This window comes from Ictidomys tridecemlineatus, chromosome 3 (assembly GCF_052094955.1).
Source record: "Ictidomys tridecemlineatus isolate mIctTri1 chromosome 3, mIctTri1.hap1, whole genome shotgun sequence".
Classification (NCBI taxonomy): domain Eukaryota; kingdom Metazoa; phylum Chordata; class Mammalia; order Rodentia; family Sciuridae; genus Ictidomys; species Ictidomys tridecemlineatus.
The window spans coordinates 43,537,661-43,561,684 of NC_135479.1; the positions used below are offsets into that span (position 1 = coordinate 43,537,661).

A 24,024-nucleotide genomic window follows, 5' to 3' on the forward strand; every position below is an offset into this window, starting at 1 on the left:
GGAGTCAGGGTTGGGGGACCAGTGCACATAGGGACCAGATGCAGCCCAGAAACACAAACTGGAACTCAGAAGGCTTAGTGCTGATCTGGTGTATGGGCAAAGTGATGGAGATGTCAAAGCTGGTGGCCGGACCCCAGTGACTGGGTGGAGCCGTGGCAGACATCACCATGTAGCAATACTTTCTCTTTCCTTCATTAGTTCAAGCTCAGGACAGTGGGGCTTAGAGCCTACTATTCAGGGGCAGAATAAGCAGTCTTTCCTGGAAGAGGTTGGGAACACATTTCAATATTTATCACCCCCACCAACATATCACCAAGATAACCCACTTCCTGGAAGTCTCAAAGCCCAGCAATGGCTCCACTGTGGAGCCAGGTCAAGACAAACCTCTCCTTCTGGAAGCCCCTGATGCCTTCAGTCTGTTCTGCCTCTGTTCTTGTCAATATGATAAAAGAAGATAAAGACTCACCCCAGCACTCTTGGCCAGCACTCCTCCAGGAACACTCGATGGGCAAATGCTAATTCTCTTAACAGCTAGACTCTAGCTCCCCCGCCCCCGCCGCCATGCCAGGCACTCATCTCAGACTCATCTCAGTGCTCCCATAACTAACAGCCAGGCTTCGCCGTGGCCCTGGCCTTATCCACTCCCCCATCTAGACATACAGAATAACTGTCCAAAATCATGAAATGTGTGTCAAATTAGTGTTGATGTGAGTGTCACTTGCTGCCCATGCTCAGACTTCATGGATAATTGTTTCTAAAAGAGGGGAAAAGGGGGAAGCAGCAGGTACGGAGAGGTACTGATACATAAGGAGAAGTCGGGGGGACACTACCCTCCCAGGCTGACGAGGATTGTGGTGACTCCATGCTCTGTCTGTAATATCTTTGAACCAGAGGTTTTGATTTTTACCTTCTTCCCAGGAGATTCCTTCCCCTGGCCGTCAGCACCCTTAGCTAGGGCCACCTCTACAAGGCTTATCTTTTACCTTGGTGTAGAAGTGAAGCCAGAAGCACAGGGTACCAGGAAGGGCCCCTGGCCCTGTGTCCACAGGTCCATTAGTGCACTTTGATGTCTCTCTAGCTGCCCTGTCCCCCATGAGGCTCTGAGCCTCCCAGGGACCCGGCTCTGCCTCTCAGCATGTCTTAGAGCTTCAACTGTCAGCATCCAGCAGATGCCACAGTATGTCGAATGATGATGACCAGGACGATGCCTCTTACTCTACCTAACAGACTGGGTGCTACCTTTCCTAGGGGCTGGGAAGGAAATGGTGCCATATCAGCAATGGAGTCCCACACAGCAGACAGCAGTTACATAGGCAGCTTTATATGGGCTGACTTGGGGAGTTCTCAAGATTTACTGATAAGTAGGGGGAAATCAAAGAACAGAACAGGGGTTAGTTACTCCCATTTGTTGACAGCAAGAGGGGGCTGATAGCTGTGCCAAGAGCTCTGTGTGCAGAAGAAACAGGGAACAGTGGGGACCTTAGTGGAAAAGGACACTAGGGGGTGAAAGGGAGCCCATTTGTCACCTCTTTTATACTAAAAGTATGTCTGCCATGTGTAGGTGATACGTCGATAAAACTTTTCAGAAAAGCCACTTTTTATTTATTTTTGGTGCTGGGGATGGAACCCAGGGCCTCATGCGTGCTAAGCTCATGCTCTACTGCCAAGCTGCACTTCCAGACCCCCCAGAAGCATTCTTTAAAATTATAAAACATAAAAAAAGAAGGGAAAAAGTAGGGGGAGAAAGGAAAAGAAAAAAGAGAGGAAGGAAGGAAGAATAGAAGAAGGAAAGAGGAAAAAGACATTCTAAGGGCCCCACGCTTCTTACAAAGAGGGGAAGGACCCGAGGATTCCAGAATGCAGCTCTGCTTTATGCCACACAGTCATGCTGCCTTCCCCAGCGGGGGTCAAATGGCTCCCCACCACTGTTTTTTGTTTTATTTTATTCACTTAAGGAGGAAATTTATTTATTTATTTATTTTTAGAAAGGGTGCTGTGAGCCAAGAGAAGTGAAGTCCAGTGTTCTGCTCAGAATCAGATCAGAGGGACAGAATTATTTTGAGAACTCTTTGCTCCCAGCTCTGGAAGTCATTCCTCTATCCAGTGACTTTTCTTTTCTTTTTTTTTTGTACCAGGGATTAAACCCAAGAGTGCTTAACCACTGAGCCACATCCCAGCCCTTTTCATTTTATTTTGAGACAGGGCCTTGATAAGTTGCTGAGCCTGACTCTGAACTTGCGATCCTTCTGCCTCAGCCTCCAGAGCCGCTGGGATGACAGGTGTGTGCCACGATACCTGGCTCTATTTCCATTTTTCTGTATCCTGCTTGAAGATTATAAAATACTCTCTTGGGCTCTTCTTTCTCTCCATAGACTTCGAGATAACGTGTGCCTCTGCATCTAGGGAGTTTCCTCTCAGTTCCTTCTTGGTAAACTGGTCACCCTCATCTTTGATGGTCAGAAGTTAAAGTAGTCAACATGTCTCCAGTTTGAAGTCCTTTTACAGCCCTCATGCACTGACTGAAGACCTCACTCCTAAAGCCACCTTCCTTCTCAACATCTTCTTTATTTGTGGTATCAGGCATTGAACCCAGGGGTGTTCTACAACTGACCTACATCTCCAATCCTGCCCCCTCCCCTTTAAATTTTGAGATGGTCTCACCAAGTTATCAAGGTTGTCCTTGAACTTGTGATCCTCCTGCCTCAATGGCCCAAGTAGCTGGAATTACAGGTGTGCAACAGCATGCCCAGCTCAACATCTTATTTTCCCAACTAAATGACACACTTAGCTGGAGAGCAGGGAATTGTTCTAACCCCCAGAGGGCCTAGCAAAATACTGGAAATGTTGGAGAAGCTTTGAGAAGCTTGTCAGAAATGGTTTTTAGTAAAAGTTGTCATTTATTGAGGATCTACTGGGAACACTATGTGCATTCTTCTTTTTTTTTTTCCCCAGTGTTAAAGATCAAACTCAAGACCCAGAGCCTCACCCATGCTAGGCAAGCATTTTACCATTGAGCCACATCCCCAGGGTTCCAAATTATTATTATTTGATATTTTTTTAGTTGTAGTTGGACACAATATCTTTATTTATTTTTACGTGGTACTGAGGATCGAACCTAGGGCCTCACACGTGCAAGGCAGGCACTCAACCACTGAGCTACAGCCTTCAATTTTGCTTTATTGCTCACATGATTTCATAGTGAATTTTTATACTTAAAAAATTTTTCATTAAATTTGACTCATATATCTGCATGAATAAGACAAAGGAATTCCCAGTCTTTTTAATTTTTTATTCGGAGACAAGGTCTCACTAAGTTGCTAAGGCTAGCCTCAAACTTGTGACTCTCCTGCCTCAGCCTCCTGAGTCCCAGTTTATAGGTCTGTACCATCACAACTAGTTATTTGCATGATCTTATGACCTTTCCCTACTGTATGAATTATGTACTGTATTTTATTATATATGTTACTAAAAATGATTTAGTTTTCCTCCTTTTTAAGCCATCAGTTTTCACTTATTATGATGTAAAAATAGGTTTTCAATAATGGTAGAGAGGAGACTGAGACTCAGAGAGGTGGAGTGCTCTTCCCACCAGGTTGAGCCAATTTGAAGCCAGAAGGGCTCATGCAGTGAGAAAGTCAAGGAGGCTTTTCTCCCCATCTCTTCTACTCCCCTTGAGCAAAGCCCGCTTCTAGGAATCTAGACCTTTATGTTAGGCATTCAAATGTGAAGATCCACAGGGGCTTTGTTCTCCTTCTACTTGTCCCCACTGAGCCAGTTACAGAGAAGCAGACTTCAGATCTATGTATAAACTTTTAAATGATTACAGCTGTCAGAATGTAGGGCACATTCACTCAGCCAGCCTCCCTGTGTTTACTACAAGCCAGGCACTGAGAATACACTGGTGGGCAAGACAGAGTTCCTGCCCTTGGGAAGCTGACAGGGAGTATTGATTTTGGAGAAAACAGACAATAAGCATATAAATAAATAAATACAATAACTTCAGGAAACGGTAAGTGCTGTGAAGAAAACAGACTCTAGGGATGGGGATGTGGCTCAAGCGGTAGCACGCTCGCCTGGCATGCGTGCGGCCCGGGTTCGATCCTCAGCACCACATATAAACAAAGATGTTGTGTCCGCCAAAAACTAAAAAATAAAATATTAAAATTCTAAAAAAAAAAAAAAGAAAACAGACTCTAGTAACAGGATAGAGAATGACAGGTGTGTCCAGGCATGGTGGCGCATGACCAGAATCCCAGCTGGTTGAGAGGCTGAGATAGGAGGATCACAAGTTTGAGGCTGGCCTTGGCAATTTAATGAGACCCTCAGCAACTTAGTGAAGACCTGAGGATAAAAGACAAACTGGGTGTGGTGGTACATGCCTGGAATCCCAGCTATTTGTGAGGATGAGGCAGGAGGATTGCACGTTGGAAACCAGCCTGGGCAAATGAGTGAGATACTGTCTCAAAACTAAAATAGAAAAAAAGAGGTAGAGAAGAAGTTCAGTGGTCAAGTGTACCTGGGTTCAATCCCCAGTACCTTAAAAAAAAAAAAAAAAAAGACAGGTATGGAGGAAGAAGAGGAAGGTGGGCACTTAGATAGGTGATCAGGGGTGACCTGAACCATCTGAAAAAACAACAACAACAAAAAAAAAATAGACATACAAAGACCTGAGGAAAGAGCTCTGGGTAGAGGGACGGCAAGGAGGCAGAGTGAGGGTGGTATGTGTGAAGGGCAAAGTGCGGGAACAGTGTTTGTCCAGGGCAGAGAGAATAAGGGGGGAGGTAAGCTGAGTCTGGAGAGGCAGGCAGGTGGGGGGATGTGCAGCTCTCCATTGAGTATGTTGGAGTAGAACTTGCAGGACTTCCGTTTTGGAGAATTTTGAAGTTTGGACCAGGAGACCCATTAGGCCCCTTCCTTGTGAGGCACAGGGATACCACAGTGGTTTTTTGTAGTTTGTTTTGTGCTGGGCAAGGAATCTGCTACTGAGTGACACCCTGAGCTCAGGATGCTCCCATTCCAAGTCACTTCCTACCCTTTCTGCATTCTGCTGCAGCTGTCCTATCCTTCTACATGCCAGGAAGTTTATTTGTTTGTTTTTTGGGGCACTGGGGATTCAGCCCAGGGGTGCTCACATCCCCAGCCCTTTTTATTTTTTATTTCAAGACAGGGTCTCACTAAGTTGCTTAGAGCCTCGCAAAATTGCTGAGGCTGGCCTTGAACTTTAAAAAAAAAATTTTTTTTAAGTTGTTGATAGACATTTATTTTATTTACTTATATGCCGAGCTGAGAATCGAACCCAGTGCCTCACACACGCCACCACTAAGCCCCAGCCCCAGCCCCAGCCCTAAACTTTTTAAAAAATATTTATTTATTTATGTATCTTTAGTTTTAGGTGGATACATTATTTTGTTTTTATGTGGTGCCGAGGCTCGAACTCAGTGCCTCATTCATGCTAGGTGAGCACTCTACCACTGAGCCCCAGCCCCAGCCCTGGCCTTGAACTTTTGATCCTCCTGCCTCAGCCCAAGGAATCACAGGGATTATAGGGATGCACCATTGCACCAGGCTTGCCAGCTGATTTTAAAAAAGTGAAAACCAGGCTGGGGATGTAGCTCAATGATGAAACACTTTTCTAGCATGAGCGAGGCCATAGGTTCAATCCCCAGTCCTGCAAAAACAACTGTCAGAGCCCACCCCATCCCCATCAAACTGTGCTACCGAACCAGGTTTCCTAGAGGAGCGAACAAGAGGAAGAGCAAGGAGCATTACTGGGTACCAGGAAGAGTGCAGAGGGCTGCCCACCTTCATACAACCCTAGTCCAAATACCACAGCTGGTAGGCAGTGAGCATTCCTTCCTTCCCCATTTTCCTCCTTCAGTAATGTGTAAAGGACTTGGAATTTGAAATCAGGGTGGGGAGGGCAAAAACAAAACAAAATAAAACACACACACACACACACAAAAAAAAAAAAAAAACAAAAAAACCCCCAAAAAACTGGCTAGTTTCAATCCATCTATACCACAGACTCCCAGGAGAAGAGTCATCTTCATAAGAAGCAACTGAAGTACTGAACAAGTTGTCCTAAATGTGAGGCCTCATCTGGAATTACCTTAAAAAAATCCGACTTAACCAATGACTGACCACTGCCATGGCCAGCACGGAGTGCACCCTGCAGGAGGAATGGGATTCCAGAGAAGCGGCCCCAGTGCTGAGACAGCAAGCTAGAATGAAGCTGGTCATCAAGGACTGGCCAGTGGAAGCAGATGGCCACAACCACATCCTGAAGGCATGTCCCATTATCAGGTCTTGGCTTCTGGATACACAGGGTCAGCATGACTCTCCACATCTCAAGAGGAGACCTGAGGTGACCCAACCTCTAGATGTCAGTCATCAACTCTGCCCCCTGGTGACGCTGTAGGGGAGACAAGTTCAGGCTTTCCCCTCACCTGTCACCCACACATCAGTAAGATCTTCCAGGGCAGCTCTCCAGCAAAAACTCCCGCTCCTTTCCCTTTATCTTAAGGAAGAATCCTTTCCCACTGTTCTTTGTTTCTCCCTAGTGGATCCCAAATTTGTTTGTAAGATGACTTCTATTAAGTATTTGGTTATAAAAACGACCTTTTTATATATTGCTAGATTCCGTTTAGGGCTTTTGTACCTATGTTTATGGGTGAGATTTGTATGCAGTCTTTTTTTTTTTAACTTATCTTTATCAAGGTTATGTCAGGCTTATAAGCCACTAAATTATTTTTCTTTCTTTCTTTTTAAAATATCTTTCCTCTTGGGCTCATCAAGATTCCTCAGAGACTTGCAATTTCTTGCCTGTTACAGTTCTAGCAGCTCTAAATGGCCAGACATTCAGGATGTAAATGCTCACTTAATGCCTTCATGGTCCTTACACCCTTGCCTCTGCTCCTGATCTCCAAAAAGTATTTCTCTCCCCAGAGAAATCTTTAAGGTTCGGATGAGTGGAGAAAAGGTGGTCACCCAGCTGCCAGGAGTGGGGAAGGATCTGACATGGAGCCCTTCAGTAACCCTCCTCCTCACAATTCTAGGGGTAAAGCTATCTGATGAGGTCACATCTGAGCTTTGGTGGGGCGGGCGAGTGCACAATGTAAATTAGCTTATCACTGGTTTTCTTCACCACTGGCTCAGGACTCAACTTTTCAGCTCCGGTAAAATCTTTCAACACCCACATCTGCTTTTCACCTTCAAATCTTGTGTTCTCCTGTCCTGTTCTTATGAGATTGTAGATTTGTCTTGTAAACAAATTCCCTTTGCTGTTACTTTTGACAAAGTTTGAGTCTTCTTTTCTTCTTTTGTTGTCCCCCCGCCCCCTGCAGTGCTGGGGATCAACCCCAGGGTCTCACGCATGCCAGGCAAGTGCTCCACCACTGAGCTGCACCCCAGCTGTCTTCTATTTTTCTGGTATCTGCAGCATCTCTGGTAGCCTCATTTCCAATCCTTGTGTTTGCTTTCCCCCAAAGATTTGTTAATTTGCTTTTTTTTTTAGAACCAAATTCTGGCTTTCTTGATTCTGGGTTTAATTTCTGCACATCTTTCTTTAGGTTTGTTTTGCTATTCTAATTCCTTTCTTTGTACTGGGGATTGAATCCATTGGGTGCTTTACCACTGAACAATACTCCCAGTCTTTATTTTTTATTTTGGAATAGGGTCTCACTAAAATGCCAAAGCTAGCTTCAAACTTGGGATCCTCCTATCTCAGCCTCCTGAGTAGCTGGGATTCTGAGGTGTGCACCACCATGCCCAGCACCATAAGTTAATTTCTAAACATACAGGGGAATTTTATCTAGCTTTGCTGTTGCTGAGACTCATTAACCTGACTAGAACAACTTAGGAGGAAAAGTTTATTCGGGATTCATGGTTTCAGAGGTCTCAGTTACTCTGGGCCCAAAGTAAGGCAGAAGCGGAAGAAAGCTGCTCAGCTCCTGACGGGGTCAGGAAGCAGAGCCCAGAGAGACCTGCAGGGCAGATGCACCCCTCCAGGGCACACACCCAGAGACTCACTTCCAGTCAGTCCATTTAAACTAGGATGGACTGAACCCCAAGGCACTTAAAAGACTGAGCCACATCCCTAGCCCTTTTTAGTTTTTAAATTTGAGACAGGGTCTCACTAAGTCGCTTATGGCCTTGCTAAATTGCTGAGGCTGGTCTCAAACTTGTAATGGTCCTGCCTCATGCCTTACAGGCATGCGCCATCATGCCTGGATCTAGTTAACTTTTATTCTACTTTCTCAGCAAGCAAGCAGCAGTTTTATTGCAAAAGTGCCTGTAACAGACTTCTCTGAAGAGAAGGGGCCTGGGAACTAGAAGTCACTCTAGTTTTTTTTTTTTTTTTTAAAGAGAGAGTGAGAGAGGAGAGAGAGAGAGAGTGAGAGAGAGAGAGAGAGAGAGAGAGAGAGAGAGAGAGAAGAGAGAGAGAGAGAATTTTAATATTTATTTTTTAGTTCTCGGCGGACACAACATCTTTGTTGGTATGTGGTGCTGAGGATCGAACCCGGGCCGCACGCATGCCAGGCGAGCGCGCTACCGCTTGAGCCACATCCCCAGCCCAAGTCACTCTAGTTTTTAATGTTGGTTTCTCACCTGACTGGTACTGTGTTTGGAGTGTGAGCCACATGATGACCCTTTGACATTTGTTGAGGTTGATTTCACTGTCCAGTGTGTGGTCAATTTTTCAAAAAGTTCCCCAAGTGCTCAAAAAGAATGCGCAATTGTTAGATGTAGTGTTCTACACATGTCCATATGTAAAACTTATTAAATGCTTACATCTTTTATTACATACTCATCTGATGGTTTGGTTGGTTGAGCTATTGGTAATTGTAAAGTAGTTAAAATCTCCCATTATGATGTTGGATTACTTATTTTTACATGTAGCTGTCAGTCTTTTTTATATAATTTGAGACTCTGTTATTAGGGGTATACTGATTTAGAATCTTTACATTTTCCTGGAGAGTCAAGTAAACTTATCATTATGTAGTGATTCTCTCTCCAGTAATGCTTTTGTTTCAGAGCCTTTCCAGGGCCACTGAGTCGTACAACTCCAGGGAGGCCATGCACATTACAGTTCATGTAAGTGCCATATCCTGGAGTCACATAGTCTGTTTGGTTATTCAGAGTGGCACTGATTTTGTGGCTTATTAGTATCGCTTCACCAGATTTATTTTAGTACCAGCATGATAGATCTTTCCCATCCTTTTTTATATCCTAGGTTGTCTACGTCTCTTGTTATTAGCATATGGCTACATTTCTTTTAAAAGTCCAGTTTATTTGTCTTTTAAAAAAATCTGTTTATCCATATTGTAGTTGGCATCGATCTATTTCTGTCTTATTTTGAATATTCTATTTGCTCTGCCTTTTCTTTCCCCTATCCTGTCTTCTTAAGGATTACATTTTTTCATTCTGCCTATTCTTGCTTGGAAGCTATTATCCTCTGTATACTTCTTAGTAATCTAGACATTTGTAGCATGCACATTAACATATAGAAGTCTAAAGTTAATAAACATTTATTTTCCTGAATTACATAATGGCCTTACAATGTTAAGCCTATCACTCCCTATCTGCTACTTTAATTTTATCTTTTATTGAATCCCATAAGACTTATCTAACAGTCACTTTTTGTCGATCCATACATTTATCACTTTCTTTGTTTTACGTTCTTTGATGAATTTTTTTGTGGTATTGGGGACTGAACCCAGGGGTGCTCTACTGAGCTACATCCCCAGTCTGTTATATTTTGAGACAGGGTCTTGTGAAGTTGTTGAGGCTGGCATCAAACTTGCAAACTTCCTGCTTCAGCCTCCTGAGTCTTATGTGGCTTTTCCCCCACCTCCCACCCCCATACTAGGGCTTGAACTCACTGCCTTGTGCATTCCAGGGCTCTACCACTGAGCCACATCCCTTCTTTGATGCATTTCCAACTTTCCACATTAGATCATTTCCCTTTTGAAGGGGCAAACTCAAGATTTTTTTTTTCCTAAAACTATTCTTGAGCTTTTATCTAATTTTATCTTGGAAAGTGCTATGACAAACAATATCCTTTGCTGGGGTGGGAAGATTCTTGGGAAGCCAGAATAGTAGGAGGCTCAAGTACTGATGGAAGTCCTGACCTGAGGGCTCTGCTCATTTGCTTAAGAGAAGTGGAAGCTAGTAGCCCTCCAGCCTACTCTAAGGCTGGGCTCAAGAGAGCCTCACTGCACCCCCTTGTAGGGATCCTAGATCTGGAAAAAGGGGAAGCCCTTTGTAGAAGCCAGTGAGGCTGGGAAGGATCAAATATCCTGTAGAAGAGCTAAAGTAGGAAAGCACTGAGCATTCCTGCTGTTTTTTCACTTTGAGGAACATAAACCACCTGGTTGCTATCACTGTAGCTAAGTAAACACTTCTTAGATCAAAAAAGCCAACTTATTCTCATTTAGCAAAGTGTTTTATTCAAAAGCTTCTCAGCACCATCTAGTTGTCAGAAAGAATGAATATCACCTTTTCCTGCCCACCCAACCCCCAACTCAGAGGCAGAGGCTAAACCATTTGGCTGGAGCTCCCCCTAATGATGGGAGCTGAGATCATGATAGGTACTGGTTGTTCCTCACCCACTTTCTCCAGGCCTCTGGTTAACCTGACTCAAGCAGAGCTGCGCCCCCACAGTTCAGAATAACAGGAAGGAATCATGTCGGACCTGATCAACCTCCCATTCTTGAGCTATCAGAGGCACATAAAATCACCTTGAAGAAACTGAATTCAGTGACTGCCATCTAGAAGGACAGCGATCTGTGAGGCAGCATGCAGTTTAGAGAGCTCAAATCTTAGGTGACCCTCCCCCATTCTACGCTAGGATCAAGGAGCATTAGGTCCATTTTCTCTCCATACACCTCATTTGTACATACACCTCATTTGCTCATCGTCTCCTGATCTCCTGTCTTATTACAACAGACACTGAAGGCTTTTTTCTTCTTCCAGCACCAGAGACTGAATCCAGGGCCTGCCTCATGCTGAGCAAGCGCTCTGCCATTGAGCTACATCCCAGCCCCACCAAGACCTTTTTGACAGAGTTAAGACAATTACATCTGATTAAAATGCTAAGAGATCCTGAGCTGTTGGAGATGAGGAGTAGATAATATGACCTGATCTTTCCCTTTTTTTTTTCTTTATGAATATTTTGTTTCAGCATAAAGCACACTTCCCGAAGAGGTTCCTGGAGGAGACTGGAAATCCAAGAGTCTGTGTCCTGTGGGAATACACAGTCACCTGTGTAACTTTGGCTTCAGTCCCTGGATCTGTCCTTTGCAGCTACTGCAGGTCCCAAGGGAGGAGGAAAAAACCAAGGCAGTATCACTCAGCCAAGGCCCCCATGGGGTCCCACGCCGGCAGGATGATGGGCTCCTGCTCTAGCACAGCCAGCACCTCTTCAGGGACATGCTTCCTGTCCACCACCACCTCATAGACATACTCAGAGAACCACTCATCGGTCATGCACAGGTAACCTGGAGAAGAGAACAGAAGCTCATGAGTCCAGAGAGTGGGACAAAGAGTAGAAACACTTTGGTACCACAAAGACACCTCTTCCAAAATACTATATGTTTTTCAGCTTTCCCATCTGCAATCTTTATTCAAAAGCTTCTCGGCACCATCTAAATCTCATTAGCAATTTGTGAAGCACACATAATAGCCATGGCTGTTTACTAATTAGAAACGGTGGTTCAGGGGAACTCAATCATGTGCCCAGGTCACACAGGTGAGGTAGGGGCCTTGAACCTTGGGCTGTGACACTCGTTGTTCAGCTGCCTTGCTGATGGTGAGCTGCTGTCCTGAAGGCTGGGAGGGAGGTGGAAAAGCATCTTGTTCACACAGGAGGCAGCACCTCGGTTCCTGCCTGCCCTCTCAGCATCACTGGTTGTGCTCTGATCACACACTCCTAGAGCAGCCAAATAAGCTGCTCCTGGCACCCTGATGGGCCACCTTCCCCCAGGCAGCCATTCTTTTGCAGATGACAGGGTTTGGGTCAAGTGATCACCAGTCCTTGCTTTTGTGGGAAGAAATCTGCTGTGAGAACCAGGCAGTGCTCAAAGACTCAGGACAGCTGTTGATCCTGCCCTCCTGAGTAAGAGCCTAGGATTTATGAATCTCTCCCGGGGGCAGCACTTTACAGAGGTTCCTGTACTAACCACCCAAGTTGAGAACTCACCTGAGAGAAAGTGCTATCATCAGGTACCTGTCCTAGCAACCTGCCTCTTCCCATCAGGATGATTAACCTGTATCTCAGGCTGCACTAGGACAACACAAAGTCTTCCCAGAACATACTTCCAACAAACTTGCATCAGAAAAATGCTTTGCCTACACCATTGCTAACGTGAAGAGCAAAATTAATGTGAGAATAAAGTATATATATTGAAAACAAGACAGGGCTACTGGGCCAGGGAGGGAATTACAGAGCCCCCCAAATATGTACTTCGGCAGAAGCAAGTACACACACATCAAAGGACTCACAAGAGCTAGAAATCATCACTGTTGTCACCACTACTACCACCACCACCATGATCATCCTATATCTGGCACCTCTCTATAGTTGACACTTTAGAGCCATTAGAACCATTTTTACTTCTCTAAAGTGTTTGTATAATCCTGGGTCTGTGCTATTCATTTCCTACTACACGGGACCAAGAGAAAAGACACGAATGTCTCTCCCAGGAGAAGTTTAGCAATTCTCAAACTTCTTGGCCTCAGACCCCTTTATACTCTTAAAATTAAGGACTCCAGGGCTGGGATTGTGGCTCAGCAGTAGAGTGCTCGCATAGCAAGGGTGGGACCCGGTTCAATCCTCAGCACCACATAAAAATAAAGGTATTATGTTGTGTCCATCTACACCTAAAAAATAAATATTGAAAAAAAAATTAAGAACCCCCAAAACTTACTTATGTGAGTTGTTTCTATTGATATTTATCATGTCAGAAATTAGAAGAGTAAAAAAATTAATTCATTTTTAAAAATAATTTTAAACTATTAATATAAATAATTTTTAGAAAAAAAAATCACATTCCCTGAACAAAAACATATACTTTTGGGAACTGTTGCTCTTAAATCTGGTAAGGTCATCTAGGTCCACTTCCCAGTTCAGTTTTTTTTTTTTTTTTTTTAAATTAAAAACCTCTGACACAAGTCAAAGTCAGCTCATCCTGACTAGCACATGTATTCGCTCTTAAGAGAAAATGCCCCAAAGAAGTGCTCAAGGGGCCAGGGGGTTGAGACACAGCTCAGTGGCAAAGCACTTGGCCTAGCTAGTGTGAGGCCTTGGTTTCCATTCCAAGCACCTCAATAAAGAAAAGAGAAAGAGCTGGGCAGGGTGCTGCAACCTGTGATCCCAGCGCCTTGGGAGGCTGAGGCAGGAGGGAGGCTCATGAATTCAAAGCTAGCCTCAGCAAAAGCGAGGCCCTAAGCAACTCAGTGAGATCCTGTCTCTAAGTGAAATACAAAATAGGGCTGGGGATGTGACTCAAGTTGAGTGCCCCTGAGTTCAATCCCCAGAACCAAAAAAAAAAAAAGAAAAAGAAAAAGAAAAACTGCTCAAGGGCTCTGACCAAGTCTTAGGGAATACATCCTTATTCCTGCTGAGCAGCCTCCTTACGTAGTGCTCTTTCTCTCAACAGGTAAGACAGGAAGTCTGAGAGAAATGCTTGTCATTTGTCCTGATTATATACCCAAAGTCCCTGGCATTGCTGGTATCAGTCAGTCAGAATCTTAACATCACCTCTATCGGTGCCAAGCAGTTCTAGCAACCAACACTTTGTCAGATGAAGGGCCAATCTGACTTTTTGTTGCATCCTAAGTGCATGCTTCCTCAGAGACTCAGCATCTCCCTTCTCAAAAGGGGCTGTGAGTGAGCAAGAGACCAGAATGTGCAATACTACACCATACCATCTGACACATCGGCCATCCCTCCTCTTATGGCACTGCAGGCTAAACACATTTTAGAGTAGCTCTGGGCAGTGAGAAAGGAAAGAGACAGGCAGATTCATGTAATAAAGTTCTGTGTCTTTATAACAATACTATCATCATAAGATCAAATGAATCTTCAAGAATACCCAGAGAAAATGGACAATAAGTATATCTACACTATCTTGTTCCAAAGCAGATCAGATTAAGTCCTCACAAATTAAAACTCCTATCATTTGTAATCCACCCTTTTAATGTCCCTGCCAAGAGGACCTGCCTTGATTAGTGTCTCTCTTCAGGATATGAGTTCTTTGGGGGCCCACAAAACCCTCACAGTCTAGGTGGCTGCCAAGTAATTGCACCCTGAGTAGATAATGGACTGTGGCTGCTGTAACTGTTGACACTGTGTGTCTCTGAGTTTGACTGAGAAGATTAAGATCGATGTGTCTGAAAGCCAGGAATGCTGTGGAAGAGCAGAAGACCAGCTGATCAGGCAGGGTGCTGGTGGTCATTCTGATTTCAGAAAGGCTGCAGTCCCAGCCCTTGAGCTCTCTAGCCATTAGAAACAGGCACTCCACAAGGAAGAAGGAAAAGAAAGCAAAATGGGAGACCCCAGGTTAACATTTAGGAAAACAAATAAATAATGGATAAAGAAGGTCAACTTCAGGTGCTGGGGTTGTGGCTCAGCGGCAGAGAAATTGCCTAGCATGCGTGAGGCACTGGGTTCGATCCTCAGCACCACATAAAAATAAGCAAATAAAATAAAGGCATTCTGTCCATCTACAACTACAAATAAATAAATAAATTAATTAACTAAAAAAAAAAAAAGAAGGTCAACTTCAGAAACTAAGGTGAAATTAGGGACTGGGGCTATAGCTCAATGGACAAAGTGCTTGCTTCGCAGGTGTAAGGCCCTGGGTTTGATACTCGGCACCAATCAATAAATAAAGATATTGTGTCCATCTACAACTAAAAAAATTAATAAAAAAGAAAGACACTAACGTGAAATTAAATTGTATTTAAACTTCAATGTCTTATTACATGCAATAAGAAAGAAATAAAATAAGTGAGCAATCTTTCAAATAAACTAGCAATGTTTTTGTATTTTGTAAGAGAAAGAGGAGGATCCATCCATAAAGGTTAGAAAACAGTGTCTGTGGATAAAGCTGTGGACTGGTGAGTGCACTAAGAAGAGATCCAAAGGACTCACTTAAGGCAAGGAAGAGTTTACCCAGGAAAGTTTTCTGAAATTCTGCCAGGGACCTGAGATTTAAACCTCTTAGATTAGCCAGCTGTCGTGGTGCACACCTGTAGTGGCACCTCCTTCTCCACAGAAAATCTTAACTAAGCTTCTCCAGAAATCTTCACCATAATTGATTTTAGGACTATCAGCAAAAGAGTCTCTACAAAAGAGTTCAATGTAGGTAAACTTCCTATTTTCCTGTTGCTCTGTTTTACTTGGTGGCTGGCCTGGAAGAAATCAGCACTCCAGGTGCTGAATTCCCCTTTACTAGTTTTTCACATTTATCCAGTATAGTAGTTTGTAGAAGTGTGTTTGCAAATGCAAAATGTTATAAAAAAGACAGGTCCTTTAACACGGCCTCTGGCCTTGAGCTGGAGCTTCACAGAGATGTCTACTTTCTAAAATAAAAGAAGTTACCAACTGGGCTCCATGGTAACAGCTGGCAGAGGGAGGAAAGAAAGTGAAGAAGCTCTCCCTTCTCAGGTGCTGTCCTTGAAGGGTTAACTTGCCCAGAAGAGTGAAAGAAAAAGCTACTTTTATATGAACTTCTGAGCCCCTTCCCTTACATGCTGGGTATAAAGTTCTGAAACTACCTGAACTCCCGGTTCAGAGGATTTATTGATTACAGCGAAAGCTGTGTCTTCTGAACATGGCTGCAGCCAAATAAAACTACTTCCTGCTATCTTCGGTGCCCTGCCTCCTCTGTCCCCTACAACACACCAGTAATCCCAGTGACTCAGGAGGCTGAAGTAGGAGGATCACAAGTTTGAGGTCTTGGCAACTTAGTAAGACCCTGTTTCAAAATAAAAAGTACAAAGGCCTGGAGATGTAGATTGGTGGTAGAGTACCCTTGGGTTTGATCCCTAGTTTCCCACCAAAAAACCCCACAAAAACCTCTCAGACTAAATTAAGGTGACAAATAATTTATAAATTTCATTTATGAATATATTAATTGGAAATATTTTACATTTTCTGTTGACTTTGTGAAGTATTTTACTTCACTAACAAACTATTATTTTGCTATTTTAAAAAAGGGCAACAAAAACAAGTTATTTGATCTGTTCTGGTGGATCTGTCCAGCAGCATGGACTTACTTCATTAAGTCGCTGCCAATCCTTCCTCATGGCCCTAACTCAAGGCTGAAGTAAGGGTCTCAGAAAGGAAAACAAGGCAACCTCACTGGCAATTATCTCACATTCTTTTTTTTTTTTTTTTTTTTTTTGAGGTACTGGGACTTGAACTCAAGGATATTGAAAGCAGGAGATAGAAACATGTATGTTAGCAGACAGGATTAAGGGCCACTCTCTGGTGTTTACTAGACTTGGTGCAGTGGTGCAAGCCTGTAATCTCAGCAAAACAGGAGGCTGAGGCAGGAGGACTGCAAACTTGAAGCCAGCCTCAGCAATTTAACAAGGCCCTGAGCAACTTAGCAAGACCCTGTCTCAAAATAAAACATGAAATCGGCTGGGGATGTGGCTCAGTGGTTAAATGCCTCTGGGTTTAATACCTGGTAGCTCCCCCATATACCCAATTCCTGCACAAAAAAAAAAAAAAAAAGGAGTTTACTCGTGAGCTTGTGACCAGAGACTCCACTGGAGCCTGATGGTTTGGGCCAGAAACCTAAGCCTATCCCTAAGGTGAAGTGGTACATGATCAACACCCAGATTGGACAGGAAGCACCATGGACACCAGGTGCCCTGATGTGATTGGACTCAAAAACCTACTGCTTTTAAAATTTCTAGCTTATGATCTTCAAGGCCACCTAACTCACCTTTAATATAAACCCCTAGACAATAGCCATCCCTCAGAAACCCTCCTTGGGATGACTCCTCCCTTTGCAAGAGCTCTGCTTTCTATTACTTTAATAAATCCTGTTATTTTTGTTCTCACCCTTTGTGTCCATGGATCTCATTTGAATTCATGAAGACAAAGAACCACAAGTCCTCCTGCTTCATATCCTACCATGGAGCCATATCCCTGGCCCTTTTAATTTTTTATTTTGAGACAGGGTTTCACTAAATTGTTCAGGCTGGCCTAAAATTTTGAATCCTCCTATCTCGGCCTTCCCAGTTGCTGGGATTATGGGCATGTCCCACCATGTGCAGCACCAATTAAAATTTTAGGGTTAAGTAAATGGGTACTATTTTTGTAATTAACTCTGCCTCCACATTAAAAATATTTTTTGTATGCTATCTATAATTTTCTTTTATAAAGTGTCTGAGATCTCTCCCCCTTTTTAATTGAAGAGTTTCTTTTTCAGTAATCAGTTAAGAGCACACTATATATTTATATTGGCTAAACACTTTTTTCTACTGTATAATCTGCCTTCTAATTTAGTTTACATTTTCTAGCCTACTAAGGGTTATTGTTTTTATGAAGTCATATTTATCAATCTTCTTTTTTGATTTACAACGTTGATTTTATGCTTACAATTTTTCTACTATTATTATGAAAATACAAATATAAGAAAAAAAGTAGTAAAAAAATCATTAAAAAGTCGTTTTTTTTTTTTTTTTTTTTGGTGGTAGGGGTGCAGGGGGATGAGTGGTTTTCTGGGTCTGAACCCAGAGATCTTCTACCATTGAGCCACACCCCCAGCCCTTTTTATTTTGATATAGGGTCTCACTAAGTTGCCAAGGCTGGCCTCAAATTTGTGATTCTCCTGTCTCAGCCTCCCAAGTCATTGAAAATACAGGTATATGCCACCACAACTGGTGAAACATAGTCTCAATAAAAAACCCCACAGGCTCACTAAGGCCTTGGCATTGTCTAGTCCCCACCTATGAACACAGACAATTTCAATATAAAATTAAATGCCACTAGGTGTGGTGGTGCACACCTGTAATCCCAGTGGCTTGGAAGCTGAGGCAGGAGAATCATGAATTCAAAGCCAGCCTCTGAAAAAGTGAGGCACTAAGCAACTCAGTGAGTCTTTACAATATGTGCAATAATAGCTGTACATACTCAGCACTTAACTGGACAAGGCACTATTTAAACACTGTACACCTATTAACTCACTGCAATATTGTTTGTAATAGTTAAAGAGCAGAAACAACCCAATAGTAAGGGAACTGGTTAGATAAACTGTGGTATATACAGACAATGGAAGACAATGAAGTTTATTGATGTGGAAATATACTGATAAGGAGATGCCTCCAAGACACACTGTTAAAAGTAGTGAGAAAAAAAATGCAGAGCAGGATAGAAAGTATGCTATCTCTGTGGAAGAAATAACACAATATAGGGCTGGGGATGTGGCTCAATGGTTGAGTGCCCCTGAGTTCAATCTCCAATACCTAATTTTTTTTTTTTAATTATGTGCCAATGCCATTTCTAGGACAATGTCCTATAGTTACAAAGTTCTTGCATGCACACAAGATGTATCCATGTGCAATGACAGTTGTACGTCCTGTCCTCAACACTTAAATGGGCCAGACACTGTTTAAACATTGTACACATAATAACTCACTGCAATACTGTTTGTAATAGTAAAAGATCAGAAATAACCCAATAGTAAGGGAACTGGTTAGATAAACTGTGGTATATCCAGACAATGGAAGACAAGGAAGCGTATTAATGTGGAAATATACTGATAAGGAGATGCCTCCAAGACATACTGTTAAATGAAGTGAGAAAAAAAAATGCAGAGCAGGGTAGAAAGTATCCTACCCCCATGGAAGAAAAGAAAGCAATAATACATTCTAAAATATATTTACACTTACAAAAAAAAGGAAAGATACACCAGAAACTAACAGAAATGGTAACCTTAAAGAAGGGGTGGGGAAATGGAAAGGAGAGTGACAGAGGGGAAAAAAGATTCCCCTCTATAAACTTTGTTATTTTGATTTTAGAACAATGTTAATTATATTAGCTATTAAAATAATTATACTTCAGGAAACAAAATAAAAAACACACACATTAAAAAAGAAAAAAACCCCAAAAAACCCTGTAGGGAGCTTTCATTTCACAATGCAATGTCACATATACCACCCCTGCTTTGATTTTAATCCTTACAATAATACTCTAAAGCAGGCATGGTGGGTTTTAGTTGTCTAAAATCACAGCTAGTAAGCAAAGCCCATATCAACGCAGGTCTTAATTTTCAATTTAGAATCTTTACAGGGCTCAGATTCCTCCAATAGAGCTCTCAGCCTTGTCAGGTAGTTATGGCTGCGGTGACAGCATTTAATCTAGCATAAGCACTAACAGTTTGGAACCAACCCGATCTGCTCACAAATCACAAAACAATAGCCAGAAACCCAGTTTCTATAGGGTCTGTTTATAGGTATTCGTCTTTAAATCAGAGATGCCATGTGTTTTAAGCGTGTGCATTTAGAAGGATGGATAACAGGATGGCCAGAGGAAGGGAACCAAAACAACCACTTCCAATTATGACTGCCATTTGGACAGTGATCTCAGAGGAGGCTTCTTCCTCCAGAGTAAACACAGAAGTCTGGCTTGGGAGTGAGGACACATTAATGTTCTCGAACCTTTTGCTGATAAAAAGAGGAGATATCCACAGAGCCGGATATTACTGGTGGCCCCTCTCAGAAACAAAGGCTAGAGAAGGTCCTATCTGCCTGGTAAAGACATCAGAAAAAACACGGAGTGGAAAAAGCAATAGGGAAAATGGGCTGTTTGGTCTGTTTTTTGCATTTTTAAAAATCATCCACAACAAAGTTCAATCAGCAGAAGTATACCCATCCTGAGAAGTGCACCCTACTAAGGAGCCCAGAAGAAGCCTGTTCATCACAGGGCTGGTTTCTTCTTTGTTCTCTGGACAGTGAACTTGAGTCAGACAAATGTGAGAGCTCACACGACTCAGCCAGGCTCTCCGACATTGGACAGGGTGAGGAAAGCACAAATTCAGATGTCATTCAAGGGTCTTTTTTTCCCACCAAAACTCAATGACTTCTCTCTGACCCCCAAACTACCACTACTCCTATTTGTTTCAGGCAAAGCCTGCTTTTTGGTCATTATTCAAAAGCTCCATGGATGGCAGGCCATATTATTTCTTTTTCTTTTCTTTTTTGTACTAAGGATTGAGCCCTGGAGTGTATAACCATGAGCCACATCCGTTTTTTATATTTTACTTAGAGAGAGGGTCTTTCTGAGTTGTTAAGTGCTAAGCTAAGTTGCTGAGGCTGGCTTTGAACTCGCGATCCTCCTGTCTCAGCTTCCCAAGCCACTGCGATTATAGGCATGCCACATTATTTCTTGGCCTTACTTCTTTGGTCTATCTAAAGCATGTTCCAAATGCCAAGACTGCCCTTTTCTGCTATCATATTTCTGGCTGGCCTTCCCTCACCCTTTTCCAAAAAACATCACAGCCCTATCAGGAAGCCCTAACCTTTCTAACGCTGATTCGCCCTTGAAGAACTCGTAGGTTCCAGTCACTCACCCTCTCCCTGCAGTTCATCCCCTATTACTCTACACCTATGCCTGCTGCTTATGTTTCACATACACGGATCAAGATTACAGCTTCAATGGTCCCCTCCTCAATTTCCCCTGATCCTGCTTTACTTGGCGTTTGAAGGAATTTAGTACTAAAATGCTGCTGATGTGGCATAACAGGACATGGGCTTGCACCCCCATCCCTCCCAAAGCTTCCTAAACCACTTTCTAATCCAATCCCAAAGCCCTTTTCCCTTGACTCAGTTTCTTTCTGTCCCAGCACTCTCCACATTTTTCCTGACACCACCAAGTCTCCTAGCTTCTAAGGTGCTCTCTCCATCCCTCACCCTTCCAAAAACCTTAGCTTCAATGTCTTTCTACTTTTCTCCCTACTGAGGAGCCCTCCCTGGTTCTTCCTCTTTCTCTGACATTTGCCTTCTTGGAGAAATCATCTTCTTCTTTGCTTTTCTCGGTCTATTTATCCTATATCTTACAGTCTGAGGAGCACACCATGAATGCCACTTCTGTCACATCACAGCCCTCTTCAAATTTCCTTCCCATGTCCCAAGGGATTAAGTATAAACTCCTCTGAGGGCCAAAGACATTCATTCCACCATGGCCTGTGCACGCTTCCCTGCATCCCATCAATAAATATGAGCTGATGCTACTGCTAATGGTTTTTCCTCAGCATCAGGTTTATTCACCTCTACCACTTTCTCTCACGAAACTAAGTACACTACAGGGTATCAGGGTATGCATCCAGTGAGTGGTGATATAGCATAACAGTCACAATGGCACCTGACTCCTAGAGATCTGAAGCTGGAACCATAGGACAAGTTAAAAAGCCCTTTTTTTTTTTTTTTTTTAGAAAGACTCTTTTTTTTTTTTTTTTTTTTTTTTTTTTTTTAAAGAATGAGTGAGAGAGAGGGGGACAGAGAGAGAGAGAGAGAGAGAGAGAGAGAGAGAGAGAATTTTAACATTTATTTATTTTTTCTTAGTTCTCGGCAGACACAACATCTTTGTTGGTATGTGGTGCTGAGGATCGAACCCGGGCCGCACGCATGCTAGGCGAGCGCGCTACCGCTTGAGCCACATCCCCAGCCCAAGACTCTTTTTTTTTAATATTTATTTTTTAGTTATTGGCGGACACAACATCTTTGTTGGTATGTGGTGCTGAGGATCGAACCCGGGTCGCACGCATGCCAGACGAGCGCACTACCACTTGAGCCACATCCCCAGCCCATAAAAAGCCTTCCTCTAGATGGGAAAGGTGAGGGGGCCTGATGTTCTTGTTCTCTTGCTTTCATTAGCCTATGGCTAATAGTAACAACAATAGCAATGTTAGCAAATATTTTTTAGTACTTCTTATGTGCCTGGCATAGTATTCACCACAATCCTCTGAAGTAGACAGAATTATTATCCCTGTTTTATAAATGAGAAAGCTGATAGATTAAAGACCATGACCAAAATTATATAGCCAATATAGGATAGCAGGGATGCATTCCCAGTCACAGGTACTTTTTTTTTAGCCTGAGGCATGTGGGCTACTTGGTTAATAAAGATAGATGATGAAAAATCCATTTCAAAGAACTCAGTTATCCAGGTTTAATGGTAGTAGCACTTTCCCTAAACCTGGAGGGACATGAAAACTCTCCAAGGCAACATAACAAATTTGTATATTGCTCCTTTACAGGATATTAAAATCTCTGTTTTCAGTTCATACTTGTTTCAGGAAGTTCAGCTCAACATTGCCTATAATTTATATTACTTGCCCTTGAAGCCAGAAGGGAACCTCAAGCAGATCAGCAAATGATTATCTTTCATAAGTCATATATAGTTGTGTGTGTGTGTGTGTGTGTGTATGTGTGTGTGTGTGTGTGTGTGTGTGTGTGGTGTGTGGGGGGATACTGGGGATTAAACCCAGGAGTGCTCTACCATTGAACTACATCCCCAGTCCTTCTTTAAAATTTCATTTTGAAACAGGGTCTTGCTAAGTTATCCAGGTTGACCTCAAATTCATGAACCTCCTGCCTTAGCTCTGGAGTCACTGGGTCACAGGTCTGCAAAACTGCACCTGCAAGTCATATACACTATTAGGGATGCTGCAAGTTCTGAATTCCAATTTGATCCCTGATCCTGCACAACCTAAATAAGCGAAAACCTCTCGATATGTTTCAAGTCTCCTCACATAAAGCATGGATATAACCACCTGCATTCACATCTTGATTACCTTGATGCCATGAAGAAAAATAAATACAATTACATTAGCAAACTTTATCTTCTTATAAAGTAAGATGCTATATAATGATATGTCTTGAGTACCTTGGATAGAAATAAAGAATATTCATTTAACTCTTTAGATTTGTGTGAGAAAAGATGGTGCATCCCTGTAATCCCAGTGACTTAGGGAGGCTAAGGCAGGAGGATCACAAATCTGAGACCAGCCTGGGCAACTTAGTGAAACTCTGTCTCAAAATTAAAAATAAAAAGGGCTGGTCTGGGCACAGTGGTGAATACCTGTAATCCAAGCAGCTCAAGATTACAGGAGGATCAGCCCCAACAACTTATTGAGGCACTTAGCAACTCGGCCAGACCCTATATCTAAATAAAATGTTAAAAAAGGGCTGGGGATGTGGCTCAGTGGTTAAGTACCCCTGGATGTAATCCTCAGTACCAAAAGAAAAAAAAAATGGACTGGGGTTGTAGCTCAGTGGTAAAGTCCCCCTGGTTCAATCCCCAGTATGGAAAAAAGAAAAGAAAAAAAAAAAAAAAGAAAAACCAAAGATTTGTCTGACAGTCTACAGTCTGAAAAATGTTTTTACACATTTGATGCCATTTGATGGCTACAGAGAGACAAAATGTAGGATTTCATAAGGAAACAGTAACTATCCATGTTACTAATAGAGAAATGTGAAACTAAGGTTAAATTACTATTCAGGATCTATGATCAAGAATTAAGTATTAATTCTCTCCATAATTTGCCTGGTTTCACAGTGTAAGATTACAGGAAGAATATGGTGAATTTTGTGCTAAGCATTGGGCATACTGTTTCCAAGTGGTAGTTTGTCTGATGAGGCAATTAAAAGCCTATGTTGGTTTATTCAGATATAATATGAATTTGCCACATAAGTTTCTTTCTAGATTAATATCTAACATGCCAAAGTCTCTAAACAAAATCATCAAGAGATTCCTTTTTAGGAGTAAGACTGGAAATTTTGCTAAAATGAAATCGGGAACAGAGATACACATTTATAAGATGAAAAATATGAATTAGAAATATTTTCAAGCCAGGTGTGGTGACACACACCTGTAATCCCAGCAGTTTGGGAGGCTGAGGCAGAAGGAACACAAATTCAAAGCCAGCCTCAGCAAAAGAGAGGTGCTGAGCAACTCAGTGAGATCCTATTTCTAAATACAAAATAGGGCTAGGGATGTGGCTCAGT

General features: G+C 42.6%; 1 protein-coding gene across 2 annotated transcripts in view; it reads right to left on the reverse strand.

Moving 5' to 3' along the window:
- Positions 1-10,422: 10,422 nt before the first annotated feature.
- The window catches only part of Blmh (bleomycin hydrolase), a 46,697-nt gene continuing 33,095 nt past the window's right edge, over positions 10,423-24,024 (reverse strand). For both annotated transcript variants that reach the window (XM_005327867.4, XM_078042600.1), the window contains one exon: positions 10,423-11,498. In XM_005327867.4, coding sequence (XP_005327924.1) covers positions 11,347-11,498 — 152 coding nt within the window. In that variant the 3' untranslated portion in view covers positions 10,423-11,346. The remainder of the gene's footprint in view (positions 11,499-24,024) is intronic.